This window comes from Anolis carolinensis, unplaced genomic scaffold (genome assembly GCF_035594765.1).
Source record: "Anolis carolinensis isolate JA03-04 unplaced genomic scaffold, rAnoCar3.1.pri scaffold_7, whole genome shotgun sequence".
In the NCBI taxonomy this organism is placed as follows: domain Eukaryota; kingdom Metazoa; phylum Chordata; class Lepidosauria; order Squamata; family Dactyloidae; genus Anolis; species Anolis carolinensis.
In genome coordinates this window covers 30,959,078-30,983,515 of record NW_026943818.1, presented here as the reverse complement: position 1 = coordinate 30,983,515, position 24,438 = coordinate 30,959,078, and the positions used below count along the sequence as shown (strand labels likewise).

Here is a 24,438-nt window from a genome sequence, read left to right as displayed (position 1 = left end):
TAATAATAATAATAATTGTAGCGTTCCATAATAATAATAATAATGATAATAATATTTGCAGCACTCTATAATAATAATAATAATAATAATTGCAGCACTCCATAATAATAATAATAATAATAATAATTGTAGCGTTCCATGATAATGATAATAATTTTTTCAACACTCCATAATAATAATAATTGTAGCACTCTATAATAATAATAATAATAATAATAATAATAATTGCAGCACTTCATAATAATAATTGCAGCACTCTATAATAATAATAATAAATTTGCAGCACCCCATAATAATAATAATAATAATAATAATAATAATATTTGTAGCACTCCATAATAATAATTGTAGCGCTCCATAATAATAATAATAATAACAATAATAATATTTGCAGCACCCCATAATAATAATATTTGCAATGCTCCATAATAATAATAATAATAATATTTGTAGCACTCCATAATAATAATAATAATAATAATATTTGCAGCACCCCATAATAATTATATTTGCAGTGCTCCATAATAATAATAATAATAATAATTGTAGCATTCCATAATAATATTTCTAGCACTCCATATTTTTTAAATAATAATAATAATGATAATATTTGCAGCACTCCATAATAATAATATTTGCAATAATAATATTGGAACATTTATTACATAGCTATAGGAAAAAAATGTGCAGGAATTGGATCCAGGTTTTGTCCTGGGCCAGCCCCGCCCACATTGGGTCCCAGCCCCTCCCACTTCCCCATTGATGAAGTTGAGATGCTGGATAATAAATAGTGTCCCAAAAAAATGTATACACTCTTTTACGCCATATAATTCCAGAATGGCTGCGAAGTCTGGACTGAAATTTGCCCTGGAATAGCGTCAGGCATACAGTCACATAGTCTAGTGGGAACAGAGGTGGTCCAGAGTTCGAATCCCCAGGGAACGGCCCGCAAAAACAGGCCAAATGTGCAAGGCAGTCCTTCTTTGTTGATCCGAGAGTCGGTCAGAGGGTGGCGTGGGGCTGCGGCCAGGAGGGCAAGAGCAGCGGAGGGAAGGCTGGCGGGCAGTAAGGTGGGCGCAGGGCCGTGGCCGCGATGGGGGTCCCGTAAGGCGGGCAGCAGAGGCCCAGGCGCACCGGCGGGCAGCATCCCAAGCCCAGGAGGGCGCACGGAGGGAAGTAGCCCAAGTTGACAGCCATCCTGCAAGGGAAGAAAGCAGAGGGGCATTACGAGGACCGAAAGGCATAACAGGGTGTCGGTAGAGGCCACAAAGGCCATCCAGCCTCGTCCCTTGAGATAGAGGTGGGTAGGTAGATGATAGATCAGGCATGGGCAAACTTGGTCATGATTTGGACTTCAACTCCCACAATTCCACAATTTGAAGTCCAAAATGCCTGGATGGCCCAAGTTTGTCCATGCTTGTTATCCGATCGATAGAATCCTAGCGTTGGGAGAGACCCCATCAAGTCCAACCCCCCTGTAATACAGGAAGGCACAATCCAATCCCTCCCGACAGATGGTCCACCCATCCTCTGCTTTGGAACCTCCAAAGAAGGGGACTCCGCCATCCTCACGTCGAGGCCATTTGGATCCACGGCTCCCCCGTGGTCCGGAAAGATCAGACCGAGGTCAGATCTTGACCGAGAAGGAGCCTCTTCCTCCTCCTCCTCCTCCTCGTCCGCTAATAGAGCCCATTAAAGGATATGAGAAGGCCAGGTGGAAGCCACATATGGCGCAGCCGTGGGATAAGCGGTGGCGGGGGAGAGATTCGCCCTATTGAAATGTATGTGAAACGTCAGGAGAGAATGCCACCCAACCCAGAAAACGCACAGCCACCCGGGGATTCCGTCCAGGGAAGACTTCCGCGGATATGGAGGTGGAGGCGTCCTCCCGTATCCGCGCTGGTCCTGACCTGCGTATGCGCCGCCGGGCCCGTCGCCGGTGGTAGTCTCCCTTGGAGAAGTCCTCCAGGTTGGCCGGGTGGATGGCCCAGAAGTGGCCCTTGCCGTTCTCGCTGCGCCCGGCCTTGACGAAGCACTCGTTCAGGGAGAGGTTGTGGCGGACGCTGTTGCGCCAGCTCTTCTCCTGAGACCCACAACCAGGGGACAAAGGAAGGAAAGAAAATCATCTCAGTACGGAAGCAGTGGAGCGCAAAGACACTCAGACATAGGTTAAACAATTTACAAAGTTTTATTGAATCAACACAAACAGACTTGCAGACGACAGACGAACACAGGACTCAAACTCTAGGCAGACGGAATCAATATGCACACAAACTTGTGTCTGGATACTCCCTAGTTCCAGCCACACATCAAAGTCATCATAGCTTCTTGGCCATTAACTCTTTCCACACGATGGTTCGTTCAGGATGATGCAATCAGTTGCAATACAAGCATGGCACAAAATTGCACTTAAACACGATCACTACACAAATCCCACATTAACACGGGTGAGCTCCCGCCCGTCAGCTCCAGCTCGCCATGCGGAGACAGGAGAGTCAGCCTCCCAGAAGGATGGGAAAACACCGGGGCGACGTCCTTGCAGACGGCCGATTCTTCTCAGCGACATTATCCTATTCTTACTTGACTTCAGACTGAGCGGGTGAGCTCCCGCCCGTCAGCTCCAGCTCTCCATGTGGAGACAGGAGAGTCAGCCTCTCACAAGGATGGGAAAACACTGGGGCGACGTCCTTGCAGACGGCCGATTCTTCTCAGCGACATTATCCTATTCTTATTTGACTTCAGACTGAGCGGGTGAGCTCCCGCCCGTCAGCTCCAGCTCTCCATGTGGAGACAGGAGAGTCAGCCTCTCACAAGGATGGGAAAACACTGGGGCGACGTCCTTGCAGACGGCCGATTCTTCTCAGCGACATTATCCTATTCTTATTTGACTTCAGACTGAGCGGGTGAGCTCCCGCCCGTCAGCTCCAGCTCTCCATGTGGAGACAGGAGAGTCAGCCTCTCACAAGGATGGGAAAACACTGGGGCTACGTCCTTGCAGACGGCCGATTCTTCTCAGCGACATTATCCTATTCTTATTTGACTTCAGACTGAGCGGGTGAGCTCCCGCCCGTCAGCTCCAGCTCTCCATGTGGAGACAGGAGAGTAAGACTCTCGCAAGGATGGGAAAACACTGGGGCGACGTCCTTGCAGACGGCCGATTCTTCTCAGCGACATTCTTAACACAGGACTCAAACTCTAGGCAGACAGAACTCAACTGAACCCACGCAATCCATATGCACACAAACTTGTGCCTGGATACTCCCTAGTTCAGGCTCTCACAAGGATGGGAAAGCACTAGGGCAACGTCCTTGCAGATGGCCGATTCTTCTCAGCAACATTCTCCTATTCTTAAGACAGAACTCAACTGAACCCGCGCAATCCATATGCACACTAACTTGTGTCTGGATGCTCCCTAGTTCAGGCTCTCACAAGGATGGGAAAGCACTAGGGCAACGTCCTTGCAGATGGCCGATTCTTCTCAGCGACATTCTCCTATTCAGACGGAAATACGTAACGGCGACTCACGGTCTTATTTCCGGGGTATCAAATCACCACCCACCTTGTTCTTGAAGTAGGGGTACTTGTCCATGATCCACTGGTAGATGTCGGAGAGCAGGAGCTTCTTCTCGGGCGAGGAGAGGATGGCGGTGGAGATGAGGGCGATGTAGGACTGGTTGGGCTTCTCCGGGTCCGGGCCGGGCACTGTCTCCGCCACGTTTGCCGCAACCATAGCGTTCTCCGCCGTCTTGTCTTTGTCGCAGAGCAAGTAGTCGATGGTGAAGGAGGCTCCTCCGCCGGGGCGCTTGGCTCCGTCCATGTCCGGACAAGAGGATGACCATCCAGCCTCCGCCGCCGCCGCCGCCTGCTCCTCCTCATTAGCGGGGATTATGGGCCCTCACACCCCTCCTTGGGTTCTTAATTGTGTTTTCACAAACGGGCCGCCTTCGCAAAGCGGGCTGTTTATCTGGCAAAGTCGCGGCTTTGGCGGGATTTGGGGCCCTAAGCCTCATAAATACGCGGCTTAATCCGCTCTTCTTCGGGCGGCGGAGGAATGCCCGGCAACAGGGTTCGGCAACAGGTTGGCCGCCGACACCACCAACACCACCGTCCCCGACTTGCAAACGAATCACACTTAAGGACGGCTGGGTTGGGTGGCCTTTGAGGCGACACCTCCAAACCTATGATACTATACCAATCTCAAAGATATATATATATAAGGGTAATGGTGTTTTGGCCTAGGACAAAACAACAAAACTAGACCCCAAAAACACTAAACTTCACAGCACAACCCCTCGTCCATGCCTCTACGTTCATACAACAAAAAGCTCCAGCTACTCCAGAAAACGGCCAGGCTTTGAGACTGCAAGGCTGTTCACTGCTATTCCACCAGGCCAACAAAGGATTCCCATCAGCCACAGCAACACGTGGCCGGGCAAAGCTAGTATTGTGTGTGTGTGTGTGTGTGTGTGTATATATATATATATATATATATAACATTATTATTATTATTATTATTATTATCATCATCATTGGAGAGGCAGGTCATATATATATATATATATATATATATATATATATATATATATATATACAACAACTCTTTATTGATTAGTGAATTTTGACCATATCAAAACGTGAAGATATATACTGTATGTATATACACGTATATGTATATAACATTATTATTATTATTATTATTATTGGAGAGGCATGTCATAAATAAATAACATTCTTATTCTTATCATTGGAGAGGCATGTCATAAATAATAATAGTAATGATTATTATTGGAGAGGCATGTCATAAATAAATAACATTATTATTATTGGAGAGGCATGTCATAAATAAATATTATTGGAGAGGCAGGTCATAAATAAATAACATTCTTATTCTTATCATTGGAGAGGCATGTCATAAATAATAATAGTAATGATTATTATTGGAGAGGCATGTCATAAATAAATAACATTATTATTATTGGAGAGGCATGTCATAAATAAATATTATTGGAGAGGCAGGTCATAAATAAATAACATTCTTATTCTTATCATTGGAGAGGCATGTCATAAATAATAATAGTAATTATTATTATTGGAGAGGCATGTCATAAATAAATAACATTATTATTATTGGAGAGGCATGTCATAAATAAATATTATTGGAGAGGCAGGTCATAAATAAATAACATTCTTATTCTTATCATTGGAGAGGCATGTCATAAATAATAATAGTAATTATTATTATTGGAGAGGCATGTCATAAATAAATAACATTATTATTATTGGAGAGGCATGTCATAAATAAATATTATTGGAGAGGCAGGTCATAAATAAATAACATTCTTATTCTTATCATTGGAGAGGCATGTCATAAATAATAATAGTAATTATTATTATTGGAGAGGCATGTCATAAATAAATAACATTATTATTATTGGAGAGGCATGTCATAAATATTATTGGAGAGGCAGGTCATAAATAAATAACATTATTATTATTGGAGAGGCATGTCATAAATATTATTGGAGAGGCAGGTCATAAATAAATAACATTCTTATTCTTATCATTGGAGAGGCATGTCATAAATAATAATAGTAATTATTATTATTGGAGAGGCATGTCATAAATAACATTATTATTATTGGAGAGGCATGTCATAAATATTATTGGAGAGGCAGGTCATAAATAAATAACATTCTTATCATTGGAGAGGCATGTCATAAATAATAATAGTTATTATTATTATTGGAGAGGCATGTCATAAATAAATATTATTACTATTATTGGAGAGGCATGTCATAAATAGTAATTATTATTATCATTGGAGAGGGAGGTCATATATATATCTATATCTTCACGTTTTGATATGGTCGAAATTGACTCATCAATAATGAGTAGTTGTATATATATATATATATATATATGACCTGCCTCTCCAATGATGATGATAATAATAATAATGTTATTTATTTATGACCTGCCTCTCCAATAATAATAATAATAATAATAATGTTATTTATTTATGACCTGCCTCTCCAATAATAATAATAATAATAATAATAATAATAATAATAATAATGTTATTTATTTATGACCTGCCTCTCCAATAATAATAATAATAATAATAATAATAATAATAATAATGTTATTTATTTATGACCTGCCTCGCCAATGATAATAATTGATAATAATGTTAATGATAGTAATAATGATAACAATAATGTTATTTATTTATGACATGCCTCTCCAATTGCAATAATAATATTACCAATGATAATAATAATGTCATTTATTCATTCCCTGTCTCCAATGATAATAATAATATTATTTATTTATGATCTGCCTCTCCAAGAATAATAATAATATTTATTCATTACCTGCCTCTCCAATGATAATGATTAATAATAGTTACCAATGATAATAATGTTATTTATTTATTACCTGCCTCTCCAATAATAATAATAATAATGTTATTTACTTAATACCTACCTCTCCAATGATAATAATAATAATGCTATTTATTTATTACCTGCCTCTTCACTGATAATAAAAATAATAATGAAATGCTCTTGATGAGATTTCTTTAAATTAATTCAAGGTTGCTGTCCCTTTAAGAGCCGAGGGGGTGGGCGTGGCCACAAGGCTCCAAGTTGATTTCTCTGCGCATGCGCTCTATTCCTTCAGGGCTCGCGAGGGGGGGAGGAGAGTTCAAGAAGCGCTTGCCGGCGGACCGCGCATGCGCTGTGAAGACACAGGAGAAAAAGGGGGGAAAAAAAAAGACACTTCGCAAACGCCGGCTCCGGATTGGTCGGCGTTCCCTGTCACGCGGAGGCGGCGCGGGGTGTGATTGGCCGGCGCGCCGCTTGGGCCCTCCCACCTGTCCCTGGCGCGTTGGATGCTGGAAGCCAAGATGGCGGCGGAGCTGGTGGAGGCGAAAGTGAGTGAGTGAACGAGGCGGCGGAGCGGCGGGCGGGCGCGGGTCCGGGTCCGGGTCCCGCGGAGAGGGAGCCCGTTCACACGCACGCGGGGACGCGGAGAAAAGCGCGGCGGGAAGGCCGCTCTGTGGGGGGAGCCCGTTTCTGAGGTAAAGGGGGCGTGGCCGAGGGGAGGGGGAGGGGCCTCCGCAGCCACAGGCCCCGCCCACTGCTCCGAAGCGAGCCCCCCCCTTCCGGAATTGCACCCTCGGCACCCAGCCAGCTCTTTGTAAAAAGTTACTTTTTTTGGGTAAGGGTCTCCATAGCCCAGGCACCAAAACAATACCTAGGTATGTATTATTATTCATTGCCCAGGCAGCCATTTTTTAAAAAGTTACTTTTTTGTGGGGGTATCCATAGCCCTGACATTATTATTATTATTATTATTATTATTACTTATTGCCCTGACATGTTGTTATTTATTGTCCTGGCATATTACTGTATTATTATTACTTACTGCTCTGAGATGATATTATTATTTATTGCCCTGGCATATTATTATTATTAGTAGTAGTAGTAGTATTACTCATTGTCCTGGCATATTACTGTATTATTATTATTACTTACTGCCCTGAGATGATATTATTATTTATTGCCCTGGCATATTATTATTATTATTATTATTAGTAGTAGTAGTAGTAGTAGTATTAGTATTACTCATTGTCCTGGCATATTACTGTATTATTATTATTACTTACTGCCCTGAGATGATATTATTATTTATTGCCCTGGCATATTATTATTATTATTATTATTAGTAGTAGTAGTATTAGTATTACTCATTGTCCTGGCATATTACTGTATTATTATTATTACTTACTGCCCTGAGATGATATTATTATTTATTGCCCTGGCATATTATTATTAGTAGTAGTAGTAGTAGTATTAGTATTACTCATTGTCCTGGCATATTACTGTATTATTATTATTACTTACTGCCCTGAGATGATATTATTATTTATTGCCCTGGCATATTATTATTATTATTATTATTAGTAGTAGTAGTAGTAGTAGTAGTATTAGTATTACTCATTGTCCTGGCATATTACTGTATTATTATTATTACTTACTGCCCTGAGATGATATTATTTTTTTTATTGCCCTGGCATATTATTATTATTATTATTATTATTATTATTATTATTATTATTAATTGCCTTCACATATTACTGTAGTATTATTATTACTTACAGCCCTGAGATATTACTATTATTTATTGCCCTGACATATTATTATTATTATTATTAGTAGTATTACTTATTGTCCTGGCATATTACTGTATTATTATTATTACTTACTGCCCTTAGAAATTATTATTATTATTTATTGCCCTGGCATATTATTATTATTATTATTAGTAGTAGTAGTATTAGTATTACTCATTGTCCTGGCATATTACTGTATTATTATTATTACTTACTGCCCTGAGATGATATTATTATTTATTGCCCTGGCATATTATTATTATTATTATTAGTAGTAGTAGTAGTAGTATTAGTATTACTCATTGTCCTGGCATATTACTGTATTATTATTATTACTTACTGCCCTGAGATGATATTTTTTTTTTATTGCCCTGGCATATTATTATTATTATTATTATTATTATTATTATTATTATTATTAATTGCCTTCACATATTACTGTAGTATTATTATTACTTACAGCCCTGAGATATTACTATTATTTATTGCCCTGACATATTATTATTATTATTAGTAGTAGTATTACTTATTGTCCTGGCATATTACTGTATTATTATTATTACTTACTGCCCTTAGAAATTATTATTATTATTTATTGCCCTGGCATATTATTATTATTAGTATTAGTATTAGTATTAGTATTACTCATTGTCCTGGCATATTACTGTATTATTATTATTACTTACTGCCCTGAGATGATATTATTATTTATTGCCCTGACATATTATTATTATTATTATTATTAATTGCCTTCGCATATTACTATATTATTATTATTACTTACTGCCCTGAGATATTATTATTATTATTTGTTGCCATGGCATATTATTATTATTATCATTATTATTATTTATTAACCCTGGCATATTACTGCATTATTATTATTATTACTTACTGCCCTGACATATTATTATTATTAGTTATTGCCCTGGCATGTTATTATTATTATTATTGATTATGTGTGTTTGTATCCTGCTTCTCTCTGAAGATATTCAAAGCGGATAACCCTAAATATAATAATACACAATATATTCTAATAAAATATTATTATTTATGTGTATTGATATTTTGCTTTCTCTGTCTCAAAGGAGACTCAAAGCTGCTGACTCTAAATATAATATAATACAATATGTATTATTGATTATGTGTAATCATATCCTGCTTATTCTCTCTCAAAGGGAGACTCAAGGCAGCTAATTCTAAATATAATATAATAACATATATAATACAATATGTATTATTATTGTTATTACTATTGAATACGTATGTTCATATCCTGCTTCTTCTTTCTGAAAGGATACGCAAAGCGGATAACTAACTCTAAATATAGTATAATAATATACAATATAATATAAAACCATATTTATGATTATTATTATTTATGTGCATTTATACCCTGCTTTTTCTCTTCCCAAGGAGACTCCAAGCAGTGGATATTCAGAATCATACAATACTTGTTGTTGTGGTTGTTGTGTGTGTTGATATGCAAAGCGGATAACTCTAAATATAGTATAATAATATACAATATTATATAAAACCATATGTATTATTATTATTATTATTATTATTATTTATATCCTGCTTCTCTTCCCAAGGAGACTCCAAGCAGTGGATATTCAGAATCATACAATACTTGTTGTTGTTGTTGTTGTTGTTGTGTGTGTTGATACGCAAAGCGGATAACTCTAAATATAGTACAGTAGAGTCTCGCTTATCCAACATAAATGGGCCGTCAGAACATTGGATAAGTGAAAATGTTGGATAATAAGGAGGGTTTAAAGAAAAGCCTATTAAACATCAAATTACATTATGATTTCACAAATTAAGCACCAAAACATCATGTTTTACAACAAATCGGCAGAAAAAGTACAGTAGAGTCTCACTTATCCAACATTCTGGATTATCCAACGCATTTTTGTAGTCAATGTTTTCAATATATCATGATATTTTGGTGCTAAATTTGTAAATACAGTAATTACTACATAGCATTAATGTGTAATGAACTACTTTTTCTGTCAAATTTGTTGTATAACATGATGTTTTGGTGCTTAATTTGTAAAATCATAACCTATTTTGATGTTTAATAGGCTTTTTCTTAATCTCTCCTTATTATCCAACATATTCGCTTATCCAACATTCTGCTGGCCCGTTTATGTTGGATAAGTGAGACTCTACTGTAGTTCAATACATGGTAATGTTATGTAGTAATTGCTATACGTATAATAATATACAATATAATATAAAACCATATGTATCATTATTATTACAGTAGAGTCTCACTTATCCAACACTCGCTTATCCAACGTTCTGGATTATCCAACGCATTTTTGTAGTCAATGTTTTCAATATATCGTGATATTTTGGTGCTAAATTCATAAATACAGTAATTACTACATAGCATTACTGCATATTGAGCTACTTTTTCTGTCAAATTTGTTGTCTAACATGATGTTTTGGTGCTTCATTTGTAAAACCATAACCTATTTTGATGTTTAATAGGCTTTTCCTTAATGCCTCCTTATTATCCAACATATTCGCTTATCCAACATTCTGCCGGCCCGTTTATGTTGGATAAGTGAGACTCTACTGTATTTATATCCTGCTTCTCTTCCCAAAGAGACTCCAAGCAGTGGACTTTCAGAATCATACAATTGTTGTTGTTGTTGTGTGTTGATGTGTTGATGTGTGTGCTCTTTCTTCCTTCCTTCCCTGGGTCAGAACATGGTGATGAGCTTCCGTGTGTCGGACCTGCAGATGCTGCTGGGCTTTGTGGGCCGGAGCAAGAGCGGCCTCAAGCACGAGCTGGTCACCCGGGCCCTGCAGCTGGTCCAGTTCGACTGCAGCCCCGAGCTCTTCAAGAAGATCAAGGAGATCTACGAGACGCGATACGCCAAGCTCGCCGAGCCCCAGGCGCCCCCCAAGGCCCCCGCCGGGCCCCCCGCCCCCGGACCCCCACCCACCGCCCCCGACGGACTGCCCCTCCACGCCTCCTTCGACCGCGGCGGCGGCGGCGGAAACAACAACAACGCCAACAACGCCAAGGCCAACGCCGTGCCCCGGGCGGGGCTCCCGGCCCCCAACATGGACTACCCCTCCCTGTACGGGAAGTACCTCAACGGACTGGGCCGCCTGCCCGCCAAGCCGGTCAAGCCCGAGGTGCGCCTGGTCAAGCTGCCCTTCTACACCATCCTGGACGAGCTGCTCAAGCCCACCGAACTCGGTGAGTCCCCCTCCCAAAGGGGCACCACCGGGTCCCCAAACTCACCGGGGGCGGGGGCGGGGGGGGGGGGGGGCTCCGTAAAATACCGTATCTATTTGGCCCGGATAAATAAATGCAATCGTAATAATACATAAAGTAATAAATGTATTAATGATAATACACGGAGTAAAATAATAAATGTAAAAATAATACATAAAGTAAAATAATAATAACTAGCTGTGCCCGGCCACGCGTTGCTGTGTTGTTGTCTGGTGGTGTTGGTGAGAAATTGTTGAGGTCGTGGTGGTACTGAATGTCTGTTGTATGGTTGTCTTTATGTTTAGTATGCACACGGAAGTGGATTATATGGCAGTGTGGAGTCAAGATAATCCAGTTCAAAGCAGATAATATAAGATTCTAAATGGGTTATATAGCTGTGTGGAAGGGCCTTGATTCTACACTGCCATATAATCCAGTTCAAATCTGATAATCTGTGGAAGAGGCCTAAGTGAGGCCTAACTGTGCCTGTCCCCTGGGCTGAGTAGGTTTCTAGGAGACCAAGTGGGCGGAGCTTAGCCTTCAAACTGGCAGCAATTGGATAAAAACTGTTATTCCTCTCCCTGTCATTAGGACTTTATTTTTCTTTTCTTTTTGTTGTATCAACCTAGAGCCGTGAATGATGGGTTGTGTTGTCAAATTTCGAGGTTGGGGGGCCTGTCGTTTTGTTGTTTTGTCCGCTGCCCTGATGCCATCACTCTTTTATATATATAGATGAGAGAGTGTTCCCTCCTTGCTGACTTCTTTTTTGAAAAGCCTTCTGTCCTTCCTTCCTTCTTTTCTTTCTTTCTTTCTTTCTTTCTTTCCTGGCGCCCAGTCCCGCAGAACAGTGAGAAGCTGCAGGAGAGCCCGTGCGTTTTTGCCCTGACGCCGCGGCAAGTGGACCTCATCCGCAGCTCCAGGTATCCGCCCCGGTCGGATTGGGTCCGTTCTGATTATTTTGTCCTCTCTCTCAAGCGGAGCCTTGACCCTTTGTGCTTCCCTTTGGCAGGGAGTTGCAGCCGGGTGTCCGGTCGGTGCAGGTGGTGCTCAGGTAAGCCTCCTCCTCTGATCGGGTGGTGGGCTCGGGAGGGCTCGGGCTCCCAAACCAGTTGGGCTGACTGGAGACCCTGCTGTACTTTCCAGGATCTGCTACACCGACACCAGTTGCCCCCAGGAAGACCAGTACCCCCCACACATCGCCGTCAAAGTCAACCACAGCTACTGTTCCGTCCCCGTAAGTCAATGCCGGCGGCCCATTTTTGAACTAAACCCATTGGCAAAGCTGAGATATATATATATATATATATATATATATATATATCTATCTATCTATCTATCTATCTATCTATCTATCTATCTATATATATCTATATATATAAAAGAGTGATGGCATCACGGCAGCGGACAAAACAACAAAAGTAAACACCCCACAACCTCGAAAATTGACATCACAACCCCTCATCCATGCCTCTAGGTTGATACAACAAAAAGAAAAGAAAAATAAAGTCCTAATTAGAGGGAGAGGAATAATAGTTTTTATCCAATTGCTGCCAGTTACAAGGCTAAGCTCCACCCACTTGGTCTCCTAGCAACCCACTAAGCCCAGTGTTAATAAAATAATGATAAAAAAATAAATACAAATAATACAATAAAAAAATATGAAAAACACTAAAATAATTAATACAATAAAATACTATAACAAAATGACTAAAAATAATACAACAAAATAATAAAATATAATAAATAAAAAAGATAAGTGACAGTAAAATTAATTAAAAAAATACAAATAACGTCAAATAAAAATTCCACAACAAGTTTTAACCGATACCACCACCACTTTGCCACAGCAACGCGTGGCCGGGCATAGCTAGTACTATATATATATAGGCATTGCTGTGGCAAAGTGGTTGTGGTATTGGTTAAAAATTGTTGTGTAATTTTTATTTGACTTTATTTGCATTTTATTATTAATTTTATTGTAAGTTATATTTTTATGTATTATATTGTATTATTTTCTTGTATTATTTTTAGTTATTTTCTGTTATTATAGTATTTTATTGTATTAATTTTTAGTGTTTTTTATAATTTTTTATTGGGTTGCTAGGAGACCAAGTTGGAGGAGCTTAGCCTTCAAACTGGCAGCAATTGGATAAAAACAATTATTCCTCTCCCTGTAATTAGGACTTTGTTTTTCTTTTCTTTTGGTTGTATCAACCTAGAACCGTGAATGATGGGTTGTGTTCTCCAATTTCGAGGTTGGGGGGCCCGTAGTTTTGTTGTTTTGTCCGCTGCCCTGATGCCATCACTCTTTTTATATAGATAGATAGATAGATAGATAGATAGATAGATAGATAGATAGATAGATATAGCTGGCTTGTAGAGCCAAAAGTACTTGGAGTCTGGGTCTTGGAGCGTGGTCTCCTAGTGTTGTGGTTCAGCCAGATGATGATGATTATTATTATTATTACGTTTATTATTTTACTCTATTATTATTATTATTATTATTATTACATTTGTTATTTTGCTTTATGTATTATTGTTACATTTATTATTGTACTGTATTATTATTATTATTATTATTATTGCATTTATTACTTTACCTTATGTATTATTATATTGATTATTTTGCTTTATGTATTATTCTTACATTTATTATTTTACTCTATTATTATTATTATTACATTTATTATTTTTCTTTATGTATTATTATTGTTACATTTATTATTGTACTCTATTATTATTGCACTTATTACTTTACCTTATGTATTCTTATATGGATTATTTTACTTTATGTATTATTATTATTGTTACATTTATTATTGTACTCTGTTTACTATTATTATTACATTTATTATTTTACTTTATTATTATTGTTGTTACATTTATTATTGTACTCTATTATTATTATTGCATTTTTTACTTTATGTATTATTATTATTATTTTACTCTATTATTATGATTACATTGATTATTTTACTCTATTATTGCTCTTATTACATTTATGTATTATGATTGCATTGATTATTTTACTCTATTATAGTATAATAATAAATGTAATAATTCATAAAGTAACAATTGCAGTAATACATAAATTTTAAAAAATAAATGTAATCATAATAATAGAGTATAATAATCAATGTAATAATAGAGTAAAATAATCAAAGTATTAATAATAATAGAGTAAAATAATAAATGTAATATTAATAATAATACATAAAGTAAAATAAATGTAATAATAATAGTACATAGATTAAATAATAAATGTAATAATAGTACATAGAGTAAAATAATAAATGTAATAATAATAATAGTACATAGAGTAAAATAATAAATGTAATAATAATAGTACATAGAGTAAAATAATAAATGTAATAATAATAATAGTACATAGAGTAAAATAATAAATGTAATAATAATAGTACATAGAGTAAAATAATAAATATAATAATAATAGTACATAGAGTAAAATAATAAATGTAATAATAATAATAGTACATAGAGTAAAATAATAAATGTAATAATAATAGTACATAGAGTAAAATAATAAATATAATAATAATAGTACATAGAGTAAAATAATAAATGTAATAATAATAATAGTACATAGAGTAAAATTATAAATGTAATAATAATAATAGTACATAGAGTAAAATAATAAATGTAATAATAATAGTACATAGAGTAAAATAATAAATGTAATAATAATAGTACATAGAGTAAAATAATAAATGTAATAATAATAATAGTACATAGAGTAAAATAATAAATGTAATAATAATAATAGTACATAGAGTAAAATAATAAATGTAATAATAATAGTACATAGAGTAAAATAATAAATGTAATAATAATAATAGTACATAGAGTAAAATAATAAATGTAATAATAATAGTACATAGAGTAAAATAATAAATGTAATAATAATAATAGTACATAGAGTAAAATAATAAATGTAATAATAATAGTACATAGAGTAAAATAATAAATGTAATAATAGTACATAGAGTAAAATAATAAATGTAATAATAATAATAGTTCATAGAGTAAAATAATAAATGTAATAATAATAGTACATAGAGTAAAAAAATAAATATAATAATAATAGTACATAGAGTAAAATAATAAATGTAATAATAATAGTACATAGAGTAAAATAATAAATGTAATAATAATAATAGTACATAGAGTAAAATAATAAATGTAATAATAATAATAGTACATAGAGTAAAATAATAAATGTAATAATAATAATAGTACATAGAGTAAAATAATAAATGTAATAATAATAATAGTACATAGAGTAAAATAATAAATGTAATAATAATAGTACATAGAGTAAAATAATAAATGTAGTAATAATAATAGTACATAGAGTAAAATAATAAATGTAATAATAATAATAGTACATAGAGTAAAATAATAAATTTAATAATAGTACATAGATTAAAATAATAAATGTAATAATAATAATAGTACATAGAGTAAAATAATAAATATAATAATAATAGTACATAGAGTAAAATAATAAATATAATAATAGTACATAGAGTAAAATAATAAATGTAATAATAATAATAGTACATAGAGTAAAATAATAAATGTAATAATAATAGTACATAGAGTAAAAAAATAAATATAATAATAATAGTACATAGAGTAAAATAATAAATGTAATAATAATAATAGTACATAGAGTAAAATAATAAATGTAATAATAATAGTACATAGAGTAAAATAATAAATGTAATAATAATAGTACATAGAGTAAAATAATAAATGTCTCGTTCCTCTGGATTTATGCTTGTGTTTTGATTTTGTGATTCCCGTACCTTGTTTTAAGGTACTGTTTGGATTATTACCTCTCTGTCTGTCTCTGTCTCTGTCTGTCTGTCTGTCTGTAGGGCTACTACCCTTCCAACAAGCCCGGGGTGGAGCCCAAGCGGCCGTGCCGGCCCATCAACCTCACGCAACTCATGTACATGTCTTCCGCCACCAACCGCATCACCGTCATCTGGGGAAACTACGGAAAGGTGCGGAACAATAATCATAATAATAATAACAACAATACACAAACAATCCTCTGGAAGCCTGGTTGTATAAGTAGAGGGGACGATGGGATCGTGTGGCCGTGTCAACGCAGTGACCAACCTCTTGTTTTCCCCTTTCCCTGCCACAAAAAAAAATCCTTTGCTTTATTTATATATGTAAATAATATATAATCTATCTATATAGATTTATATCCCGCTTTATCGCTCCATACAGAGACTCAAAGCGGCTCACAGTTAAAAACATTACAATGCAACTTCAAATATACACATATACAATAATAAGAAAGTATTACCATTATATAATATTATATCAGTATAATATTACAATATTATATATTATTACATTGTATTTTGTTGTATTACATTACAATATTATTACGGATATATGTACATAAACAATGTATTGTATTATTAATGTAGCACAATACTACTATACTGCAATATTATTACTAATATTATATATAATATATTGTTATTATATGGTACTATACTGTAATATTATTATTGATATTATATGTAATATATAATTATGATTATATGGTACTATACTACTATACTGCAATATTATTATTAATATTATGTATAATATATGATTATGATTATATGGTACTATACTACTATCCTGCAATATTATTACTAATATTATGTATAATTTATTATTATTATATGGTACTATACTACTATACTGCAATATTATTACTAATATTTATAATACATTATTATATGGTACTATACTGCAATATTATTACTAATATTATGTATAATATATTGTTATATTGCAGTATACTGCAATATTATTACTAATATTACGTATAATATATTATTATAATAATACAGCACTATACTGCAATATTATTACTAATATTCTATATAATATATTTTTATATGGTATTATACTACTATGCTGCAATATTATTACTAATATTATGTATTATATATTAATATTATATGGTTCTATACTGCAATATTATTACTAATATTCTATATAATATATGGTATTATACTACTATGCTGCAATATTATTACTAATATTATGTATTATATATTAATATTATATGGTTCTATACTGCAATATTATTACTATTATTATGTATTATATATTAATATTATATGGTTCTATACTGCAATATTATTACTAATATTCTATATAATATATTTTATATGGTATTATACTACTATGCTGCAATATTATTACTAATATTATGTATTATATATTAATATTATATGGTTCTATACTGCAATATTATTACTAATATTATATATAATATATTATATGGTATTATACTACTATGCTGCAATATTATTACTAATATTATGTATTATATATTAATATTATATGGTTCTATACTGCAATATTATTACTAATATTATATATAATATATTATTATTATATGGTACTATACTGCAATATTGTTACTACTATTATGTATAATATATTATTATTATATGGTACTATACTATACTGCACTATTATTACTAATATTATATATAATATATTATTATTATTATTATTATATGGTACTATACTGCAATATTATTACTAATATTATATATTATATTATTATATGGTACTATACTGCAATATTATTACTAATATTATGTCTAATATCTTATTATTATATGGTACTATACTATATATACTATATTATATGGTACTATACTGCAATATTATTAATATTATATATCCCGACCCCAGAGTTATTCCGTGGGCCTCTTCCTCGTTCGGCAAATGACGTCGGCGGAGTTGTTGCAGAGGTTGAAAACCATCGGGATCAAACACCCGGAGCTATGCAAGGCCCTGGGTGAGCCCCATGTTTCTCTTTCGCCGCCCGTTGCATGTCAGACTGGCAATAGCATGATTGGCGGAAGCATGTTGTTGTTTGTTTACTTTTCTCCCACAAACGGGACTTCAAGTGGCTTACAATAAAACCAGAATCCCTCCCATGAGATCGTTCCTCGTGCACCTTTCCTCCTGTTCCTTATCTCTTAAGTCTCTTGGAGAAGCATGTCTATCTTAATTATTAATATTGTTGTTGTTGTTTGTTTACTTTTCTCCCGCAAATGGGACTCAAAGCAGTATAAAAAAAAAAATCCCTCCCATGAGATCGTTCCTCGTGCACCTGCCTTCCCGTTCCTTATCTCTTAAGTCGCTTGGAGAAGCGAGTCTGTCTTAACTGCAGGCCCGTAATTATTATTGTTGTTGTTGTTGTTGTTTGTTTACTTTTCTCCCGCGAATGGGACTTCAAGCGGCGTATAAAAAAACCAGAATCCCTCCCATGAGATCGTTCCTTGTGCACCTGCCTTCCAGTTCTTTATCTCTTAAGTCGCTTGGAGAAGCGAGTCTGTCTTTATTATTATTATTATTATTTGTTTACTTTTGAAATCCCAGTGAAAGAGAAGCTGCGCCTGGATCCGGAAAGCGAAATCGCCACCACCGGCGTCCGGGTCTCCTTGATATGTCCGGTACGTCTCCCATATTTTGTGCAAGTCGGGATGGTGGGAAGGAGCTTCCTGCGTCGCCAGCCCTCTTACCCACGGGTTTCCTCTTTGGTTGTTGTGTGTCTCCCGCCCTTGAAAAGCTGGTGAAGATGCGCCTGTCTGTCCCGTGCCGGGCCGAGTCCTGCGCCCACCTCCAGTGCTTCGACGCCGTCTTCTACCTGCAGATGAACGAGAAGAAGCCCACCTGGATGTGCCCCGTCTGCGACAAGCCCGCCACCTACGACCAGCTCATGATTGACGGGTAAGCCCAAAGGCCGTCCCATCTTTCATATTTCAGAGGAAGGAGAACTCTATTTTTCAGAAAATCAGCTTCAAATGGGGGTGCGACTATTGTGCGAGGAAAACGGAAATACAATTTTTGGCCCGTAATCCTGCATTATGCTCACGGTTCTCCGTATAAAGTCCCGACATTGCCTTGGTTCTGTCGCTTGAGTGGACGGCCATGTTTTTGTCTAGGCTCCTGTCCAAAATCCTGACGGAATGCGAGGACGCCGACGAGATCGAGTACTTAGTGGACGGCTCGTGGTGCCCCATCAAGGCCGAGAAGGAGAGGAGCTACAGCCCGCAGTGCCCCATCCTGGTCATGGGCAGCTCGGCAGGTGGGTCCCGCCAGGCCCTTGGGACTCGGGTCTAAGCCTTTGGGATTTGGGTCCAGACCCTTGGGACTTAAATCTAAGCTTTTAGGACTTGGGACTGAAGTCTAGGCACTTGGGACTCATCAAAGCCTTGGTCTCACCGGGCTCTAGGCGTCTGGTCCTCAAGTCTAAGCCTTTGGAGCTTGGATCTATGCCTCAGACTTCCATTTTTTAGTTTGTAAACAGCCTTAAGACCTTTGAAGGCGATAGAAAGGAAGAATCAGCCTTAGATGGGGGTGCGACTATTATGCGAGGAAAACTAATACAATTTTTGTTGCCCAAAAAGAGGGGTGTAATTATTCCGCAGTGGCGACTGTTATGTGATGAAATACAGTCATTAGACTGTTATGCGATGAAATACAGTCATTGTAAGACTGCGATGAAATACAGTCATTGTAAGACTTACGCGATGAAATACAGTCATTGTAAGACTCTTATGAGATGAAATACAGTCATTGTAAGACTCTTATGAGATGAAATACAGTCATTAGACTGTTACGCGATGAAATACAGTCATTGTAAGACTTATGCAATGAAATACAGTCATTGTAAGACTCTTATGAGATGAAATACAGTCATTGTAAGACTCTTATGAGATGAAATACAGTCATTGTAAGACTCTTATGAGATGAAATACAGTCATTGTAAGACTTATGCAATGAAATACAGTCATTGTAAGACTCTTATGCAATGAAATACAGTCATTGTAAGACTTATGAGATGAAATACAGTCATTGTAAGACTCTTATGCGATGAAATAGTCATTAGACTGTTACGCGATGAAATACAGTCATTAGACTGTTACGCGATGAAATACAGTCATTGTAAGACTATTACGTGATTAAATACAGTCATTGTAAGACTGTTATGCGATGAAATACAGTCATTAGACTGTTATGCGATGAAATACAGTCATTAGACTGTTATGCGACGAAATACAGTCATTGTAAGACTGTTATGTGATGAAATACAGTCATTAGACTGTTATGCGATGAAATAGTCATTTTAAGACTGCGACGCGATGAAATACAGTCATTGTAAGACTCTTATGCGATGAAATACAGTCATTGTAAGACTATTACGTGATTAAATACAGTTGTAAGACTGTTATGCGATGAAATACAGTCATTAGACAGTTATGCGATGAAATACAGTCATTGTAAGACTATTACGTGATTAAATACAGTTGTAAGACTGTTATGCGATGAAATACAGTCATTGTAAGACTCTTATGCAATGAAATAGTCATTAGACTGTTATGCAATGAAATACAGTCATTGTAAGACTCTTATGCGATGAAATACAGTAGTCTATCTGTTGCCATTGCCTTCTCTCATCCCCTTCTTTTTTCTGGCGTTTCCAGAGGCCACTTCGGAGGTCAACGGGGGGCCTCCGCGGGCCCCCAGCGTGGAGAACGGCAAGGCCCCAGCCGACGTGGTGGACTTGACGCTGGACAGCTCGTCCTCGGAGGGCGAGGAGGAGGAGGACGAGGAGGAGGACGAGGACGGGGAGCCCAAGCAGAAAGTCCGGCGCGCCTACAAGAACGGCCTGGCCTCGGCCTGCTGACCGGAGGAGGGGCCGCCCCGGGAAACGAAACAAGCTTGAATACCTTGGTGCTTATGACTCCGGGACTGGAAGCCTTTGACCCCGATCCCGCCCCGGTTCCAAGCCGAGACTGAGGAAGCTGCTGCATGTCTGGAACAAACGCCCTGCGGATATCGGATCCCGTCGGATATCGGATTTCGTCGGATATCGGATTTCATCAGATACCGGATTTCATCGGATATCGGTCGCGTTGCCCTGCGGATATCGGATCCCGTCAGATATCGGATATCATCGGATATTGGATGTCGGATATCGGATTTCTTCGGATATCGGTCGCGTTCGGAAGTTGCTCCGAGACACTCGCGGCGCTCGTTCCCCTTCTCCGCCCCTCCGATTCCTTGCTTGTCTTGAGCCCGACTTTGCTTATATTTTGGGGGCGGGACGGAGCTCGGCCACACCCGGCGGTCTTGATTATTTTTTTGTGGGAGGGGGGAACGTTTACCTCGTTCGGCGACCATTCCTTGACGCTTTCCCCCTTCTCGTCTTGCTCTTTTTTGGGGTCGTTTTTGGGGACGCTGTTTTTTCCAGGCGGCCCTCGAATGGCCTCCCGACCTCCAAGGACAAGGAGAACACACACAGGAAGAGGAAACTCTTCCTTTTTGTCACCACGCGACTCCCCACTTAGCAGTTTTTATAAGCCATTGAGGGACGAAACAGTGGGCGGGATAGAAGGTTATTATTATAATTTGGTAGGATGTCGAACAAGTGGAAGAGCTCTAACGAATAGAAGGTTATTATAATAATAATTTGGTAGGATGTCGGAACAAGAGGAAGAGCTCTAACGGATAGAAGGTTATTATAATAATAATTTGGTAGGATGTCGGAACAAGAGGAAGAGCTCTAAGGTTATTATAATAATAATTTGGTAGGATGTCGGAACAAGCGGAAGAGCTCTAACGAATAGAAGGTTATTATAATAATAATTTGGTAGGATGTCGGAACAAGAGGAAGAGCCCTAACGGATAGAAGGTTATTATAATAATAATTTGGTAGGATGTCGGAACAAGAGGAAGAGCTCTAAGGTTATTATTATAATAATTTGGTAGGATGTCGGAACAAGAGGAAGAGCTCTAATGGATAGAAGGTTATTATAATAATAATTTGGTAGGATGTCGGAACAAGAGGAAGAGCTTTAAGGTTATTATAATAATAATTTGGTAGGATGTCGGAACAAGCGGAAGAGCTCTAATGGATAGAAGGTTATTATAATAATAATTTGTTAGGATGTCGGAACAAGCGGAAGAGCTCTAATGGATAGAAGGTTATTATAATAATAATTTGGTAGGATGTCGGAACAAGAGGAAGAGCTTTAAGGTTATTATAATAATAATTTGGTAGGATGTCGGAACAAGCGGAAGAGCTCTAATGGATAGAAGGTTATTATAATAATAATTTGGTAGGATGTCGGAACAAGAGGAAGAGCTTTAAGGTTATTATAATAATAATTTGGTAGGATGTCGGAACAAGCGGAAGAGCTCTAATGGATAGAAGGTTATTATAATAATAATTTGGTAGGATGTCGGAACAAGAGGAAGAGCTCTAAGGTTATTATAATTTGGTAGGATGTCGGAACAAGCGGAAGAGCTCTAACGGATAGAAGGTTATTATTATAATAATTTGGTAGGATGTCGGAACAAGAGGAAGAGCTCTAAGGTTATTATAATAATTTGGTAGGATGTCGGAACAAGAGGAAGAGCTCTAAGGTTATTATAATAATAATTTGGTAGGATGTCGGAACAAGCGGAAGAGCTCTAACGGATAGAAGGTTATTATAATAATAATTTGTTAGGATGTCGGAACAAGCGGAAGAGCTCTAATGGATAGAAGGTTATTATAATAATAATTTGGTAGGATGTCGGAACAAGAGGAAGAGCTTTAAGGTTATTATAATAATAATTTGGTAGGATGTCGGAACAAGCGGAAGAGCTCTAATGGATAGAAGGTTATTATAATAATAATTTGGTAGGATGTCGGAACAAGAGGAAGAGCTCTAAGGTTATTATAATTTGGTAGGATGTCGGAACAAGCGGAAGAGCTCTAACGGATAGAAGGTTATTATTATAATAATTTGGTAGGATGTCGGAACAAGAGGAAGAGCTCTAAGGTTATTATAATAATTTGGTAGGATGTCGGAACAAGAGGAAGAGCTCTAAGGTTATTATAATAATAATTTGGTAGGATGTCGGAACAAGCGGAAGAGCTCTAACGGATAGAAGGTTATTATAATAATAATTTGTTAGGATGTCGGAACAAGCGGAAGAGCTCTAAGGTTGTTATAATAATAATTTGGTAGGATGTCGGAACAAGAGGAAGAGCTCTAACCACCGACCTGTCACTCACCCTTTCCTTTCCTTTGAAGTGCAATAACTTTTTGTCGCGTGTTTTGGGGGAGACGCGGACGTGTGTGTTCTCCATCTCGGGGGTTCAGGGCTTCTTTTTTGGGTTGGGGTGGACGATGGGCCTTCCGGAGCGAGTCGCGGAGGAACTTTTTTTCTCGTCGTTTCCCCTTCTCGGTTTCTCGCCAACTACCTCGGTTTCAAAGGAACGAATATATAAGAATTCAGGTCCGTCAACGAGAGCAGCTCGGAGGCGGCATGCGGATGGCGGTCCCCCCCCCCAACCAGCCCCCCACTCTGGGCCTTCGAACTGCTTCGGTGTCTCCACATCCGTGTACGTTTCTTGTGGATCCTTGTAAAATACGACCCTTCTTTCTCTAAAATCTCTCCTTTCTTCCTAATTCCTTATCGGACTTTGCATTCCGAAAGACGGTTGTGCCGCCCCTCGAGGCTTAACGCGGTCGCGACGGATAATTTCCCCACCCCTTCCTTACCGATCTCTAATTTAAAACCCTTCACCCCTCCCCATCGTATTCTTTTTTTCCCCCTATGCATTTAAGACCTCTTATTGGTTATCAACGTTAACGTTGTGATGGATTTTTACAATATTGTCGAAACTGTGATGGGTTGAAAAGTATTGCTTATTATCTCAATGGGAACTGTGATGGATTTAATAGTATCGGCGGTCAAAATGAAAACAGTGGTGAATTTAACACAGTCATGGGCAAACTAAGGCATGGGCAGAGAGTATAGTTTGAGGAAGGCATGTAGAGGCTGAGAGTCCTCCAGAGTGCTCTCGGGTGTCTCATGTCTCTCCCGGCATAAAGATGGTGTGAGCAATCCCATCCTTAGAGCTGAGAGTCCTCCAGAGTGCTCTCGGGTGTCTCGTGTCTCTCCTCCC

General features: G+C 37.1%; 2 protein-coding genes across 17 annotated transcripts in view; one reads left to right on the top strand and one right to left on the bottom strand.

Annotated features, from left to right (window-relative positions):
• The window catches only part of pias4 (protein inhibitor of activated STAT 4), a 55,454-nt gene extending 31,016 nt beyond the window's left edge, over window positions 1-24,438 (top strand). The window contains exons 2-14 of one of the 16 annotated variants that reach the window (XR_010000255.1): window positions 6,682-6,934; window positions 10,895-11,396; window positions 12,250-12,334; window positions 12,424-12,465; window positions 12,558-12,648; window positions 16,316-16,444; window positions 18,159-18,264; window positions 18,852-18,925; window positions 19,042-19,202; window positions 19,418-19,560; window positions 20,960-23,252; window positions 23,356-23,417; window positions 23,471-24,438. Coding sequence is in view for 3 of the 16 variants with exons in the window: in XM_062960232.1 (XP_062816302.1) it covers window positions 6,893-6,934; window positions 10,895-11,396; window positions 12,250-12,334; window positions 12,424-12,465; window positions 12,558-12,648; window positions 16,316-16,444; window positions 18,159-18,264; window positions 18,852-18,925; window positions 19,042-19,202; window positions 19,418-19,560; window positions 20,960-21,162 (1,578 nt within the window). In the remaining 13 variants the exon portion in view is untranslated. Of the gene's footprint in view, window positions 1-6,681; window positions 6,939-7,006; window positions 7,262-10,894; window positions 11,397-12,249; window positions 12,335-12,423; window positions 12,466-12,557; window positions 12,649-16,315; window positions 16,445-18,158; window positions 18,265-18,851; window positions 18,926-19,041; window positions 19,203-19,417; window positions 19,561-20,959 lie in introns of those variants that run through there. The other 15 variants (XR_010000256.1, XR_010000251.1, XR_010000249.1 and 12 more) reach the window with 15 other exon arrangements.
• LOC134293269 (forkhead box protein D3-like) lies at window positions 630-4,451 on the bottom strand. The gene is made up of 3 exons (XM_062960373.1): window positions 3,560-4,451; window positions 1,911-2,083; window positions 630-1,198 (listed from the first exon to the last, which is right to left on the bottom strand). The coding sequence occupies exons 1-3, from the start codon at window positions 3,815-3,817 to the stop codon at window positions 1,003-1,005; spliced, it is 627 nt and encodes a 208-aa protein (XP_062816443.1). The 5' UTR covers window positions 3,818-4,451; the 3' UTR covers window positions 630-1,002.

Excerpts from the sequence above, each read along its gene's own strand:
- LOC134293269 (XM_062960373.1), bottom strand. The coding sequence starts at position 3,817 with ATGGACGGAGCCAAGCGCCCCGGCGGAGGAGCCTCCTTCACCATCGAC. Across the intron at positions 2,084-3,559 it reads ACCCCTACTTCAAGAACAAG|GAGAAGAGCTGGCGCAACAG; the intron begins GTGGGTGGTGAT and ends TGTGGGTCTCAG. Across the intron at positions 1,199-1,910 it reads GCCCGGCGGCGCATACGCAG|GATGGCTGTCAACTTGGGCT; the intron begins GTCAGGACCAGC and ends CTTCCCTTGCAG.